At 41.7% G+C, this 16920-nt stretch overlaps 2 protein-coding genes across 2 annotated transcripts; one reads left to right on the top strand and one right to left on the bottom strand.

The window, feature by feature from the left end:
- Positions 1–3124: 3124 nt before the first annotated feature.
- LOC112555584 lies at positions 3125–8061 on the top strand. Its single transcript, XM_025224017.1, has 6 exons — positions 3125–3192; positions 3913–4139; positions 5043–5130; positions 5217–5413; positions 5960–6252; positions 6693–8061. Exons 1-6 carry the CDS (start codon positions 3125–3127, stop codon positions 6882–6884), a joined length of 1065 nt encoding a protein of 354 aa, XP_025079802.1. The 3' UTR covers positions 6885–8061.
- Positions 8062–8360: 299 nt separating this feature from the next.
- Positions 8361–16890, bottom strand: LOC112555063 (uncharacterized abhydrolase domain-containing protein DDB_G0269086-like). Its single transcript, XM_025223225.1, has 6 exons — positions 16666–16890; positions 12788–12969; positions 12283–12528; positions 11423–11550; positions 10899–10968; positions 8361–10588 (listed from the first exon to the last, which is right to left on the bottom strand). Exons 1-6 carry the CDS (start codon positions 16772–16774, stop codon positions 10418–10420), a joined length of 906 nt encoding a protein of 301 aa, XP_025079010.1. The 5' UTR covers positions 16775–16890; the 3' UTR covers positions 8361–10417.
- Between the last annotated feature and the right edge of the window lie 30 nt (positions 16891–16920).

Below are 16920 nucleotides of genomic sequence, written 5' to 3'. Positions count from 1 at the left end.
GACACTATGTAGAGCTGCGTTTGTCACCTGCACTCTACAGTGCCTTTCAGACGAGGAAGATAACTAAATAAAAACAATTTAAATTTTAATAAAATTTGAAGAAAAAGAAAACATAAAGCAAATCTAACAAAATCTCCGCTTGAAATTAACACAAATACACACTCACCTCACCAGGTTCAATTTACACTAATTCCTCGATACAAATCTGTCAGGATGTGCACACAGTAACAGTCCAGTCAGGATTACAACACCAAGTCTGTTCACGACTTGTCACAACTCGTCAGCTCAGGACACACAGAACATCGAGGAGACTCCTCCCGTCAAGAAAAAACTCTGTCACAAGCCGGCCGCCATCACAGGCGAGGCACGCTGACATGACTGCTGATACCCACAAACACACAAATTGCTGTCTTCACACCTCCCTCCTCCAGCTACCTTTCCTGTCCCCTTCCCGGCTAAAAAAAAAAAATCATTATAACAAATAACACAGCAGGTTTGTGACACTGTTGTCGTAGGGGAGCCCCGTGGTGTAGTCTGAATTCCTCTGAATCAAGCCTTGTTACCTTGACTAGACGAGGTTAAGTATATATATATAGAACCTTTGGTGACTGTTATGAAGAGGAAAACATGCACTAATATATGTAAACTCTTGATAGTTTTGATAGTTACGATTTGGGGGTTAATAGTTTAGTGTGACCGCCATATGGGTTAATGATTGCTACATTTAGTTTTATTGCTAAATGTTAATGAGGTTCTTAAACACCAGAACAGAAGCATGTGTTTAAAAGGAGCACGCAGTTCAGCAAATCTGTGCATGTCTTAAAGTCAGATGAATAAACATCCCTATTGTTAAAATGACTGCAGCTTGAAACTTTTTAAACAGACAAAATGCAAAAAGATTACTTTGTTGTCATAAAGTTGGTAAATGTTTGCATCTTTTCATCACTAAAACCTAAATACCTAGGAAAATGCGCGCGTGTGTGTGTGTGGTCCTTAGAAAAAATACGATTTAAAAAAAAGATGATAACAGGGCAAGAGAGGAACTGGACAATTGTTTTTTTTTTTTCCAAACGACCATATGTCAATTTTCATAACAAATAGGCATGTTTGTAAGCTACTTAGGTTGCTTGAGACACAGAGTGGTATGCCCCTATTCCTTTATTCTTTCTCTTGACAGTTTAGTTTTCTTTCCAGGTGACCTCCAAGAGAAGATTTTAAAAATACAGAATAAACTGAAGCACCTGAAATTAGACTGGCTATTACACTTGAATTCGCACACTACACTTATATATGCAGCCATACGTGTGTCTATGAATACAGTATCTGCTTATGAATGAACAGGTTCATTATAGTTTAATTTACTGTATTACTAGCGCCATAATGTCTAAAGTATGCACATTTTAAGGTTTATGTGTCTTTCTTGGGGTGGAGGGATAATGTGGAAACCTGAGGTTGTAGCTGAGGATGAAAATGAATGTGTACAGGTGTATGTAATTTATGACTGGGACCATTATCATGACCTTAACAGATGATTGAGCAGGTACTTCCAATGAGTACCTGCAGCAGTGGCCTCTCACTGTCAGTAGTATGATATGTTTTAGCTTTGTACTAGTGCTCCACAAAGTTTTGCACTTACCTAGTCATCCACAGTTTTGCACTCACTACTGATCCACAAAGTTTGCACCCACCTGTAGAAGGATACGTCCCAGCTCTTTCTATTCGACCATTTTATTTTCCAAATAATCTCCCCTTTCTTTCTTTAAATTCCGTCCTCCTCTCATACCCGATCCTCCTCTGCCAACATGCCTCTGTTATCAAATATAACAATCGAAAACCACTTCCAGTTTCGTAAAGTTAGTCAACTGATCACACCAACCAAAATACAGACACTTGTCACTTAATTCAGCCAAAGCCGACAATATTATTCGCAGTATGCGACTTCTTTAGTGCAAATATATAGTAACCTTACTTGCCTGTGTTTTCTCTCTTCATACATGCATCTACCTTATTGACTTTTTTGTGGATGTGTTTTCAGCTTTGCTTTCATTTAATGTTATTCAGTTATTGCTTCCGTTCTTATTATCCTTGTTACTAGCACCATATGTCTTCATATTGAGAAATTTTATGAGATTAAGAAATTCCTCGCAACCTGCTCTTTTTTTCTATACGTATGAGCGAGCAGTTGTTTAACAGATGCTGTATTGTTGTTGTTGTTGTTATTGATAAAAGCTCTTATGTTAATAGCGTGTATCCATGTGTGCATGCATGCATGCGTGCGTGTGTGTGTGAAGAGCTAAAGGTTAAGGCGTAGGTCTCACCTTAAGACTGGTTGGATATACAGTGACCCATGACCTCTGATCTTTGACACGCTTTTTTGCGTCATCAGGACATGTCTGTGAACTGTGCTCATGGCAGACCATACTCACTTTAAGAGACACTCGTGTCATTAAGACCCGCAGGTAGCTCGCACTTCGTTATTAATACAAGAAAATCAGGGTTACGTGTGTCTATGGATGCATGATTTTTGGTAACAGTCTATGTATGATTTATGTAAAGCGCTATGAACAAACCTTTGGAAAGGCGCTATGTTAATAACATTATTCACAACAGTAATGTCCAGTTTATTCGGCAGTAAATGCACAGCATTTTGGCATCCAGTCCACAAAAGAACTGCCAGTTAATATAATTTTATATACCCAATAAATAGTTTTCGTAGTCCAGATTCGACGCGTTCCCATGCATCTCCGAATATGAGTTCAGCTACTGAAGTTCGATTAAAAGAAATTAATAAGTTCGTTCGTTCGTTCAAAATGTCGTCGTCCCTGTTAATCAATTCAGTCTCTCATTGTCTGTGTGAAAACTTTCTTTTAAAATACGAGGTCTGCTTTCTAAAACTTCATCTAACCATGCAAGCTGTCCCCTCTGCTACAATCTGATTGCTTATTGCCACTGTTAATGAATTTCGTGCTCAGCACCAGCATTTCGTGAGAAGCCAGACACACGAGCAGCAGGGCGGCAAAGCGCGGTAACTCTGCACTCAGAGGGCAGTCAAGGGAGGCGACTCAGGCCGACAGATCACACGCTCAGTTGGCAGACGACTGTCGTTGCGGAGGACTTCACAAGCATGCAGTCAGGGGAGTCTCTGGAGAAATTACAAACATTTCTACAAAATACAGCCACTGGACACCACAAGTGAGTATTACTCACTGCCTGGTGTGTATGAGGTCCGAGTTTTAAATTATTGGCGAGTGAACGTGGCGAGATACTCGCTGTCCGCTGACATTAATTTTTAGATCTGCGGGAGGCGAGAGGTTCGTCGACTTGACACACGATGCCCGGCAGCTTTGCTTTCCAACTACACACTGCAACTAAATGACTTCATTTTGTAAAAATATACAAGCATGTAAAAATAGAGATAATATCAAGAGGCGAAATTCATCTTGTGTAGTTGTTGATTTTTTAATTTCTTCATTTTGTACTAGAATACAGGGATAAAAAAATAGCAAGATAATATCGGGAGATGAACTTTATCTCGTACAATTTGCTGATTTTGACTTTTTTCCCCTACTTCCATGACTACCTTGTGTCATCATAAAGGTCTGATTTAGCTAACTCGCTATCTGTTTGATCGTGTGTAGATATATATATATGTATATCGTGTTACCATGTCCTTGTGTATGGAGTTTACGAAATATGCTCATTACAACGATAATAGGAAGACTATACTGATATTTTAACTTAACTTTTATTTATTTGTTGAAGTCTGTAGAAGTAAACCTCAGCAGAAAATGCAGACATTAATATCAAACCCCTATAGTTTATTTTAAATACTGAGTAAAAAAGTAGGTAAGAGTAACCTGTATGTGTGAATTGCTTTTGGTGTCATTTTCCTGTTGTTTTCTCGTTCCTCAGGTACATGACCCTGGTGGACACGGGCTGTTCGTTCCGGTTTTGCGGTTACTGCGGTGCCAGTTGTGCTCTCCGTAGGTGCGGGGCGTGTTTCCAAGTCTACTACTGCTCCAAGACATGTCAGAGGGCACACTGGCGCCACCACAAAGCACTTTGTCGGCAGCAGCTGATGACTCCACGGGGCCCCACCTTCGCCTCAGGCCAGTCGTTCCCAGAAAAGGGAACAGGTGGTGAGTGCTGCCATATTCTCAAAATTGCAGTGTGGGGCCATTAAGCCGCGGGGACTGGGTCCAAACTGCTTAGCCGCGGCTTAAATATTATTAGATAATGCATAATTTTATAGCGTTGTAGGTGTGAATCGGTTATAATGGCGACCTGCATAACGCTGACACTCAGCGTGGATAAAACAGATTAATATTTGAATTTCATTGTACGTTATTTTATTGTTTATGAATGAAAGATTAATGTTCTATAAATACTTCTTTGAAGTTATCCGCCATGATTATAAACTGCGGCCTAAAGTCTCTACACTATAGCAACAACGTCTGCTCACTGTTCTTCATCAGTCTAAATCTGTTAGTCATAATGTCGTGGTCTCCTGTCACCCTTCATCCTCGTATTGCTCGAACACCTCACTCCCTTCCCTCTTCCCAAACAACCTGCAACAGCCAAGCTGAGGTCTTCTTTCTGTTTGTAGCGATATCCGTGTTTTGACAAATGTAACGGACGTGCTGACAGTTGTAGCATGAAAAGTTTTGTGTGTGCGTGCGTGCGTGCTTGTCTTTTTCCTGCCTGTGTGCTGGTTTGCTTGCCTGTGTCTGTGTGTCTGAACGTGTGTGTACCCTTGTCTGCAGTCTCTGCGTGCATGCGTGCACGTCTGTGCGATCTGGCGTTTGTGTTTCGGTGGAGAGTTTATTGCGTGTGCTTGCGTGTATCTGTGTGTATGTGTGCCTGTTCTTGTAGACTTGTGCTTTGCCTTTTTTTTTAAATTTGGAGGTAGATGGAGTAATTATGATTGCATGTTATTATTGCACCATTAAGCCTACGTTTTGTAATCGTGCATATATATTACGGACGTGCTCTCAAGCGCACGAGTATGTGTTTATATATTCACGGGTGCATTTCTCTAATAGACGCGACCTTTAACTCGGACAACGTTGCACACGCATCGGACTTTACCCCTGCCAAAGGTGATGGCGACGCCAAATCCAAGCATGTAAGGTGAGGACCTTATACTATATTCACTCCAAGATAGCTTACATTTTAGGGGCAATTGGGAGAGGTTGCATTAATTTTCTTGCCGTCAGTTTTGGTGTAAGCGGTCGAGTACACTGTGCCCCCTGTTTAGAGAAGAGAGATGAGATGAGAGGTGTGTGTCCGCAGGCTTGTCATGAGGCCAGCAGACCGCTCAAGAGCTGTGGACGCTGTGGGGCTGTCATCTACTGCTCAAAGGCATGTCAGCGAGAGGACTGGCCTTCGCACAAGGTGTCCTGCAAGAAGACAGGCAAGGATGCAGCGAGTGAACGCCACAGTTAGACGCTCACAGTATCTTGAACGTTTTGGTGGTCTGTTTGTAGTGTAGCACGTGCAGTAGTGCAGAGGTTAGGGATGATGACATGCAAGCAGTGATGGTGGTGCTAATGGCTTCTTGATAACAGCTATGCGATCAGCAGAATAAGCAGAACTGATAGATGTCGTATAAAGAACAAAACAGTAAATGTTGAGATACACCGAGTAACTTGGGTAGTGCATACAGGTCTAACAGCATATAGGACATGGACTATTGCAAATATTTCCTCACACTAATAGAGACGGGGAATGTACGTAGACATACACGTGTCGTGTATTTGGAAGCATAAGTCTGTGAAAATGAAAATGCGTGTACATTCGTAAACAAATTTACAAAAAAATAACATATTGGAAGGGGTAAGGAATATGCATAGCTAAGACAGTGTGATTCTCTTCAGTTAGACGAAAAGAAAGCTGTAGAAAATAAAGCTGCGAGTTTAACCTGAAGCCCAAGGCTACAAGGGAACGCTCCTTGTTTCAGAACGCTCTACAGATGACTGCAAGGTGTTTGACGACTTTGCGCGCCATCTGGGGACAGAACTGCCGGATTACCACACGCAGCCCGGCAGCTGGGACTCGAACAAAAGCATCCTGACGTGGCCACAGGCCCTAAAGGAGGCGGAAACGCGTTACCCCAACAAGTTGCTGCTGACGCGCATCAGGGACGTGACCTACGAATATGACCTCAGCGTCGGCGGCATGGCCTCCAGTGTCCTGGTGCTGCGCCTGTCACGACCCCACCTCGACGTCTTTCGCCATGGCTGGTACTTGCAGGTGACTACAACAAAAGTTTGTGTGTACGTTGCGTGCAGAGAAAGGGTGGGTTGAGGATGTAAGGTTTATGCGTGTGCATAATGCATATGCGCTTGTTTCTTGGAGTGTGTGCACGTTTCCACAAGTACGTTTGAGCGTGCGTACTTAGAAGTAAGATAGAAACAATGTATTGGCGTATATCTGTGCATGGTTATTACATTGCATGTAATCCTGCATGTGTTTTTGTAAGAGTGCTCGTGAGAGTTTGTAGAGGTCGGACAGAATGTTGATAGTGTGCACTCGTGCATGTTTCTCTGTCGGAGGTTAGCGCGTGGCACTAAATCACAGTAAAACAATATTCTTTATTTGTTTGTCCATAAAAAAAGGAGAATTGTCGACGAAAATGCAATACTTGAAAGTACTGGCTTTAACTCCTGTATGAACATTTGTATGCACTGCAGGACACCAAAGGGCAAGAGATTCCTGTGTTTTTCTACCTGGATCACGACCTCTCCGAACCCTACTTCACCTGGCGACAGCTGAGTGTTGGCAACTTCTTCTGCTTGGAGCATGCCTACATCCATGTCTTCCTTGACGGCCAGGTCGGCATTCGGGTCGACGACGCCAACGAGGTGTCCATCATCACTGGATGACGACGTCCGCTTTAGTCGGTGCGATCACTGGTCAATACGTGCGGCGTCACTGACTCTATTTGATGTCACTGCCAGCTCCAGCATACGATCAAAAGTGAACCAAGAACCTTGCAAGTACTGTAGCTCCCAGAAAGAGTTCACAGCCACAGAAGACTGGTTAATGCAGAGTGACTGTTTTGCCACAAAAGCAATCACTCGCTTTTGTTTTTTACGATTCTTTCTCAGGCTTTTCACAAGTTATGCGTTTTCAAACTGTCTTCTCGATTGACTAATAGTCTGTCCTCTATAGCCTTTTAATGAGAGTGCACACCAGTCTGCAGTTTTTCGCTTCTGTCGTCACTTTGACCACGACCTTAGTCCATTTGACAGCTACCATCTTGGTCAAGACGGTCACCTACAACATTACATTGACTTCATTACGACACACGTGACAGATGAATCTCTGCTGGCGTATCTCTGATGAAATTCGGAATGTAACCAGTCTGCACTTTCTTTTCCTTGTAATTTTTGTCGGCTTTCACAAGCATTGGTATTTTGCATTTGTGCTTGTCTGTCTTACGTTTTCTCCGCTACACTGATCAGTTTCATGACTAAATAGTTTTAATCAATTAGTTGATTAAAATCGGTGGCTGATGTCCCAGTAACTCTTAGATCATGTTACTAGTAAAGAAATAAACACGCTGTTTTGTGCTTGGAATGTCTGGAACATACCATTAACAGATTATAGTGTGGCTTTTTGTCCAGAAACAACATCACTTTTTTTCAAAGGACCTGAGTAAGCAATGCATTAACATTAATCTTTAATGATACTCGCGTTTTCGTTAAGTTAGCTTTTACATTTGCGTAAGATTTAGCAATGGTAATAAAATATAATATGACGACTTGATATCTAAAAGACACAAGGAAACACAGTTGGTTGTTGACTGCTGGTATCATCTATTTGGTCGTTGGAGTTTTCTTGATATGTCTTTGTTATGGAGAAGTTTAAAGGAAAAAAAAACTTTTTTGCTGTTTTTGGTCAGAATAAATCGTAAAGTTTTTCGATGTTTTCAAGGCTGAATCTGTTGTGCCAAGAGCAAAAGAACAGTGACGCCTGCTCTTGAAATTGAAGGTGCACTTTAAATGGGACTCTATAAATAAAATACTATAGTAAAGAAGGGAGAGAGGAGTTTTCTTGCTAAACGAGCCACCACCCAGCTCTTGCTTGTCCTCTCCAGTATAAACCACACTGGACTGACAATAACAGGGTGTGAAAGCTGCAGTCTGTACCGTGTGGCAGTGTCTCGTGTACCTCTCTAGACACTTGTCACTGTTGGTTGCCGGGTATCCGGTTTCTTTGTATTATAGGTTAGGGTTAGCGTGCATGCTTTGACAACGAAAAATTCGACAATATACTACCAAGACCAAGGTCCGTGACAGATATGTCCTCACATGCCTTCAGTTACTGCCACGCTAAGTAAACAAATGCATAAACAATTTGAATGTATAACTTTATTTAATAGATTACATGCAGCATGCATTTATATGTAAAATGAATAAATGCATAAAAATATATAACAATGGAATGCTACTTTCGGCTTTAAAGCATGATCGAGGACTAGAAAAGCGTTAAAATGGTTCTGCTGGAGCTTGGACTACACCAATCGGTTTACTGACCGTAAATAATATTCTGGCTGTTGTAAATTAGTGCCCAACTATATCTAAAGATAAGGATGACGGTAGGTGTAAATACTAACAGCAGTCACTGTGCTACATGCACCCAGTGACTTTTCTATGTACACAAGAGGGGGGAACTCGCAGACTTGCGCATGCCAGTGATCCATTTAAATCCACTGAGGCCTGCAGCTGCGCTCTTTCCAACATCCAGGAACCCCATTATTATTAGAATGCAGCTTCTAGCATGATCGGTATCTTAAGATATGAAAACATTTTCGAACAAAGTGCAATACTGGTTATATTTCGGGGATACCTCATGAGTAAGACCTACGTCAGTAACCTGTGTGTGTGTGCGCACACATTTGAGCCTCGTTCCCGCGTCTTCTATGGCAGTTGCATAAACATCGGCTGGGGCGAAAATCTACACTTTAAGTAATTGCCCTCAATTATGTGTCTGTTATCTGTGAACTTGCTTGTTAAAATCTTGTAACCTCTTTTTTTACTCGCGTACCAGATGAGCAAGAAATTGTTTCATCTTAAATGTGAACCAGAAACTGACCCAGCCTTGCTAAAGTCCACTGGATAAAGTGAACAGGATAATGCTGATAATGATGACTTTGTAATATACTGATAACAAGCAAAGGAACAAGGTTTTAAAAAAATCAGGTTATAAACATCACGGATAATTACCTGTACTTACAGGAAACACGATGTGTATTTTTTATATTTGTTTTCTGTTGGCTGTTATGCCTTTTACAACCTTAAACAAAATCTTATCCACTAGGAAAGACATCCATATCGTTATAAGCTGATTTTTGTTCATTAATTTACAGCCTTCCACGATATATTATTCCACTCTTTTCAGCGACTCATTCCTCTAGAAGAATGAAAGAAAAAAAAATGGCTGGAAATGCCAAAATAGCTTCCCCTGTGTCTGCTGGACCTAACAGGGTTGGACGCTGAACATGAATTTCAGCCCAATTAACAGGTGCAGCCAGTCCATCAAACTTAATCAAAATTTCTTTGATGTTCAGCAAAGGACAAGTACGCTAGGCGTCGCCAACGCTGGAGTTTCGAGCTCTCGATTGTAACAGTAAACAATAATGCTGTCAGATTGCGACACTATCTTGCCTTTCTCATATTGTATTGAACTATCTACACAACATAATTCAATAAAAATAATGCTACAGCAAGTGCTGGACATAATCTACAGAATACTACGCTTTCTTGTGCAATATATACCTCGTCAATTAGTGCGTTTTCAAGGGCTGGACGTTGATGACACTTTATTATCTAACAACTATGGGCAGTCCATTAACGACTTTTTTCCGTGTGCCTTGCAACGATATCGTCCACCACTTCACTGCTTTGGTTACAGAGGGGGATCCGTGTACCTGCGGGAAATGCCCGTCTAGTAGACAGAATTACGGAAAAAAAGAGTGAATTCCTCAAGTAACTCAGTTGGCTGATGTGAGCGACGACCACGATTTGTTCGATTGCATGCACACTATGTTCATGTACCTCCATCTTGCATTTCCCGGAAATCTCTTCTTCTGAGCCCTTCTTAATCGGACAAATTGTCAAATGTATGACTATGGGAACTATTTGTATATAACAGCAGGCTTCTTAACCTAACGCATTCTCCAATATGTGACTATATGTGGCAAAGTTTTTCATAGTGGGTGTTAAATGAGGATTGCCAACTGTTGTCACATACTCGACAATGAGCGACCAGTTATAAAATATCTTCACCTAAAAGTTTTGCCAAATATAGACACATATTTACAATGTGTATGCGGGGCAAATGTCTTCATAGGGTCTGTCGTGTGGTGCTGACAGTCAAGAAGTTTCTCGCATGTCACGTGACTTCATCCACGCTAGTGTGTCTGTGAGCCTGTCGACGACAGCTCCTCAAGGTCCTCGTAGGTGACGGTGCTGATGGATCTGGCGGCCAGTCGCAGACCGAGGTGGCGTAGTCTCATCATGTAGTCCGAGTGGTACCGTCCATCAGTGTAGTCCATAAAGCGTCTGTAGTCGTCCTGGAGAGCCTGCCACAGACATTTATTTATCGCGATCACAAACGCCAAGATACTCAGCCACCTGTACAGTGAACTAACTCTTCGTGGTCTCATCATTAGAAACATAACCTGGCTGTGGTGTAATAATGCAGGACACGAAGGAACCATGTTTCCAATACTGATTTCCTCTCTCTCAAATAATAAAGGTAACAATGTCATAATTCCCAGCACAAAGTAATTGTATCTTCGCCACTGCTTTCCTTTCTCAAAATCAGCCCTAATAATGCCAATATGCGTATTCATCGCAACAAGGTGAACAACTGTGCAACGATGCACTCACCATGAAATCTTCCTCCACCCGCTGCTTGTGGCTTAGCTCTTTCTGGTACTTCTTATTCAAAACCTCATACCTGAGAACACAAAAGGGAGATGATATTAGGGCGTGGTCGTAATAGCAAACCATAATAGTTAAAAAATACGATCTTTGCCTGAAAAAGGAGTAAATATAAATTAGTCTGCGTTCCTGGAAAATAAATGTTTTGAGGCTTTTTTAACAAAATATTGATACTTCTATCCATCTCCATTTTAGTTGCTTCACTTGTTTCCTAATTGGAAATAATTATCTTCATAACTTTTCATAAAGAATATCGATAGAATCGTTGAATAATGTCTGTCAGATAATTTAATATACTTGTCATAATCCTTTTTTGTTGTGAAAATTTAGTCTGTACATCCTACTCTGGAAATTGCTTTAAAGGAAAAAAAATTTATCTTAAAGCTTGGCATATATCATCCTATCATCGATTTTATTTATCTAACGAAACTCTGCAGTCAAATGATAAAGTTGTGTAGGCCTGCACTCACCTGTGACTGAGACGGTCTACCTCTGCTTGATGCACTTTTGCGACCCTCTCGGCTTCCACTCTTGCCAACTCTTCACACTCGTATTTTGTTTTACTGATCACTTCCTGTTCTCTTTTCTTGAATCCTTCCTGCATGGACACAGCAAGGCTTAAAAATGACATTTATAATTGCTAGGTAGTAGAGCAGCATGACATGACATGACATGTTAGAATTGTTTCGCCAGAATTAAAAAGTGACTTAACAGGTGTTACATACATATTTTGGGTTTTTTTTTTTTTTTTACCCAACCTTGAGGTTTATTACAATGTATTGCGGTTTATACGCGTGGTCAGTCTTGTCTGTATGTTTTCTTAGATTACACCGCCAAAAATAGCGGAAATCCCGAGAATTAAGGAATGCATTCGGAGAAACAAAAGGCTATATGAAAGAATGACTAACCCCAAGTAGCTTACAATAGAACAACTTTTAATGAGTGGTCTGTGCTCAGTAGAAAGATCTTAGGTCTAACTTCCCAGAATCCTTTGGTCTTTGAATGCCGGATAAAAAGCTAACTATACACAGACAGGCCACATTCACATAAACGTACATGAATACTCGAATTCAAGGCTACAGCCAATGAAAATGCTGGAGCTATACGTTATATTCGTGGATACTTGTGACCTCACCTTTGACCTCTTTGTGTTTATTAGGCGTTTATCGAGAGACCGGATATTGTGTGTATAGAGAGGTCGTATTTATTCAGTTTAAAAATAATTATGAGTTTCACAAAGTGATTTCTAAACTAATGGTTTTCCTTCTTGTAGATAATTACATAACCTTCTTCTGGGCTTTTGGTGCAGAGAAGCGTAAGCTGTGCTCACCCTGGCGATTCTTAACGCTTCGGCGATGGCGCGCTCTTTCTCCATGGCCAGCTCCTCGCGGATCTGTTTCCGGACAGCTGCGCGCGCAGCTTCCACGGCCTCCCGCTGCAGCTCCTGACAGTGCTCCCACTGCTCTCTCAGGGCCGCCTCCTGCTCTTTGTGAAGCTTTTTCACCAACTCCTTCGCTCTTTCCTCCTCTGCCTCGTTCCGTACCTCGGCAACTCTCTCGGCCAGCTTCTCATAGTACTGCCAGACAAACATGGTAATAAGATACTTTCCCAAAATATCATCTTTTCAAGAAATACTTAAATACTCTTGCGTGTGCGTTCGAACTGAGTGGCTTCTAGCTAGAACTTGACCAATGATAATCAATGAGAATAGGAACAGATCAGGTTCAACAAAGAAACTATTGCTGTTACTGTTATTATTAGTTTTACTCAGCAGCTTCACTCACTAATCACCTCACCTACTCACTGATCAGCTAGTCTACTGATCACCTACTCACCAGCTTCTGTTTCTCCAGGGAACGTTGCCGCTCCTGGTCCTTTTCGTGACGTAGCTGACTCAGGGCCGCGCGCAGAACACGTGCTGCACGAGACTCCGCTTCCTCCACCGCCTCGCGAATGGCTTTCTCGCGGTCGTCCACATCATCGTGGGTCGTGTGCGACAAGAGCTTGCTGCCGATCTCTGGCCGACAGACAGCTCCTGGTCAGTCTAACAGCCTGTATTCAACTCCGGCCAGTAACCCCCCTACTGACCTGTCAACCCAATAACCTTTGTCCTGCGTAACCCAACATGTGCTCCATGCTGGCGAGTAGCTAGGAGGTGATACGCAGGACAGGTTATTGACTGGCATGAAAGCTGCTTACAGGCTCGACATGAATTCTACTCCTATACCTCATATAGCAGAAGAGACACACACACTGGTTCTTAAATACCTGTAACATATAACCGCTAACTTTATTGCATAGGCCATCAATCCCCCCCGTGTAAAGACCGTCTCCCGAGGTGTCGAATTCTCTCCCCACCATCGAAAAGAAAACCATTAGAAATTCCTGTCTATGGTGGTAATCGTATTACGTTTCTTATTTACAAAATCAGCAATAACATGACACCTTTCAAAGAAAGCATACTTTTTCCATTCACCTGCACATGTTATAAATCTATTTCAGAAGCAATACTTGGGTTTTATTTCGCTTCACTGAATGTCTGAGGCCTTTCGCTAGGAGACCTAACAAGAGCGAACTGAATGCTTAAAGCAAAAGCTTACGGAAAATCAGGAAGAGTATACAATAAAATTTTAGCACCTCATCCAAATTGCAAGACAGATTCACCCCATATCAACACCACCTTCCCTCTCTCTGGGGTGCATAAATACCTGTGTACGCAAGTGTGTGGGTAGTGAGAGAAGTGGAGGTGGGGATGGGGAGACTCCTACTAGTCACTATATATTTTAAACATGCGGTTTACACAGCGCTGCTCATTCACATGAAGATTTTTTTCGCAGACAATTTATTTCTCATTAAGCACGAAAGTTGTTCAGATACGCACACGTATAGCAAGCAGTCCACATCAACACCGGAAGTGGTCTACACAACACATCAGAGTGAAGGTCACATACATGCATAATTCTCCGAAATCATCCATACCTCCACTTAATACCTCCAAGCCCTCTGTAGCTACAGCTCACACTGTAAGAGCATTATCAGCAGAACTCCTAGGTTGGCATTTTTATAATTACAGGTAACTGTGAGGTAACCTAGCTCTAGTATACACCTTCAGGTCCCAGGTTACGGCGCCTCTCCAACTCCAGGAGAGCACTTCATTAACCACGTGACATAAGCTTCTCGTCCTCTCTCACATGAGGGGCACCACGGCCTCGACGACAGATTAACATGCGCGATAATGAGTTGTCCTGAACCCGAGAACCCTCCACAGCCATGGCGAAGTTTAAGTGCACGAGTACGAACTAGAACAGAAAGCCTAGACATGATAACACACTGACAAGAAGCCCTCGGTCTGACTGGGATGACCTGACAGTAGGTAGGATTGCTGGTTTGCTGGGCCAAATCCGACTGTTTCCTAGCCCCGGACCAAGTAAGATCGATCTTTTCCAATCTCTTTGATCGCTTCTTATGCCTCTGATGCAGATCAGCGGTACTTTTTCAGGGGTCGATGATTTGATCAGGGTAGGGGTCAAAGAGCACGTCACAGTGCTGCTGAATGCATTATGATGTAGATGACGTTTATTTCGTTATGCATGACCGTTGATTGTTTGTCAATATCTCTGAAACGTGCACACAGCCGCGTGCATAAACGGACACACACGTACTCGGTCATAATTGGTTTTTGGCAGGAACACTTGTTTTGCTTGGCTGGATTCTACACGAAGTCCACTGATCTGCTTGGGCAGTAGTCCAACGGTGGTGTCCGTGCACGTATTAGGGCCCTCACCTCCCCTCCTCCCCATCTAACCACTACGTCTGCAACCTTTACACGGGTACTGGAGTGGCGAGGTGTGTGGAAACGATCAAAATGCCAGAGGTCAAAGGCTACTCACAAGACAAACAGGACCAACTAATTGACACCAATGATGTCAAACCACGACGCACTTCTTAGAAACAAACAAACAACCAAAACATAAAAAAGAGAAAACAAATAGTAAATTACATTCAGACCTAGCCACAAACAAGAGACGATTCAAAACTGTAAAAGGAAATGATAGAAGAATGAAACTGAAGGGAAGAAAAACAAGTCAACGGGTAAAGGTGGATCAGTTACACCCACAACTGATCAGGGGTTCTGTGCTCGTTAAATAAACAAATTCTCCAGCGGTCAGCTGTCATTCCCGATGCCTTAAATGTCGATTGTATATATATACAAGCAGCCATTAGCACAGGACGTGAGTGTATGTGACTTGCTCCTTTCTGCCTGAAATAAATACTCTATAAATTCTTTTATGTACTATGTAAATACTATGTACCAAATAAACCACACCTAAAACAATCGCAAAGCTTCATCAAGAGAAACAGTAAAGTATGGTATACAACTGTCATATATTACACACGGCTGTCATACACACCTAATATATTTATAGGTTTGTCGATTCCAGTTCGGTTTCCTTTTGAATTTACTCTTTCTTCCTTTATCAGTCGTTGTATAGAGATTCTCAATTAACAATATCAGGCGAAACTGCGGGTCTGAACTTGAAAAAGGATTACATGTACAAATAACATACATTAAAAAAAATTCTTGTGTTCATGAGACCGCTAAATCTCGCGGCACCTGTCGGTATCTGTGATATTGTTTATTTCGCTATGGCAGAGAGCTGGTTATAGAAAGTGTAAATAGCTGCTTTTGGAGAACATGTCACAGTTTGACACAAGGCACGCGCCTCGCAACACATTCACTGAGTCACTGGATCCAAGTGTCATTTCTTCGCAGATCATTGGGGCGTCAATTGCTAGCAAATGCAATGATCATATATATATATTCGTGATTTTTTTTCTATAACTTGGTTACCGACAAATGACACTTTGTGGAGGTACAGTACTAGAATGTTTTTTTTATATGATCCCAAGTTTTGCAGTAAACATGGAGCAACAGATTCTTCTTTTTTTGTTTTTGTTTTTGCTCTCAACCCATTACACTTTACACATTCCACACGATGCTAGTCCCCCTCCCACTTTTTCCGCTTATTGCTACTTCGCTACTTATCTTCCTCTGCAGAATCATGATATTCTAAATTTTTTTTTATTAATTAATTCCTCTTTGCGTTTTCTATATTTGTCTTTTATTCTTTGTCAGTATACTGTTGTTTTTTTCTTCCGTCCTTCGTATGCTATCCATGTTGTCTATGTCTCACTGTTGTTTTAAGCGTTATAAGAGCATACTCCTTACGAGCCATACAAATCTTTCGCTGTTTTTTTTTTTTTAATGATCATCATCTATCGCTGATAAATCTGATATTTTTTTCACAAGGCATGTTGATCGATGTCAAGATATGTAAAATATCTAGAAATCGTTTCAGAAAAAAAGTTAACTAGTATAAAAAAAAACTGATCTTTATCATGACCACCTTTTCAAATAGTCCCACTCGCCCACTGTATTCCACAAAAACTATCGACTGATAATTGTGAACGATGAAAAACTATATATAAGCCAATTTAATTATACCGCATGCACCGAGGTGACTGATCGACACATCCATTAAATATTCACGAAGTGCACATATTTTCCAACATAACACTTAATAGCTTGCGTGGTAAACAACTCTCAAGTCTGTCTACCTCACTATTCATTTAGCTCTATCACTTTCTCTCTGTGAATCAAGATTCCTCCATGATCAACAGCTAGAAACTCAAGCAATCGACGCAGACTTACCTATTATATTACTGTGCGTAAGTCTCTGAGTTGTTAATGTAGTCTTCTGAAGCATCCGTTCAAGTGTTTCTAGCGGATCGCGTGTGCGCTTGATAACCCGGGTCGACATTTTCTTCACGATCGTCTTGTCGGTAGCCCAGATACCACAAGCCCCATTCACACCCTCATAACCCACCGTCGCGTGCAAGTTCAAGCGGAAGTTTACGGTTGCTTGGAGGCCACACTGCGCATGCTTCGTCCACACTGCATAGCAAA

This window comes from Pomacea canaliculata, linkage group LG14 (genome assembly GCF_003073045.1).
Source record: "Pomacea canaliculata isolate SZHN2017 linkage group LG14, ASM307304v1, whole genome shotgun sequence".
In the NCBI taxonomy this organism is placed as follows: Eukaryota; Metazoa; Mollusca; class Gastropoda; order Architaenioglossa; family Ampullariidae; genus Pomacea; species Pomacea canaliculata.
This window is presented reverse-complemented; position numbering and strand designations above follow the sequence as displayed.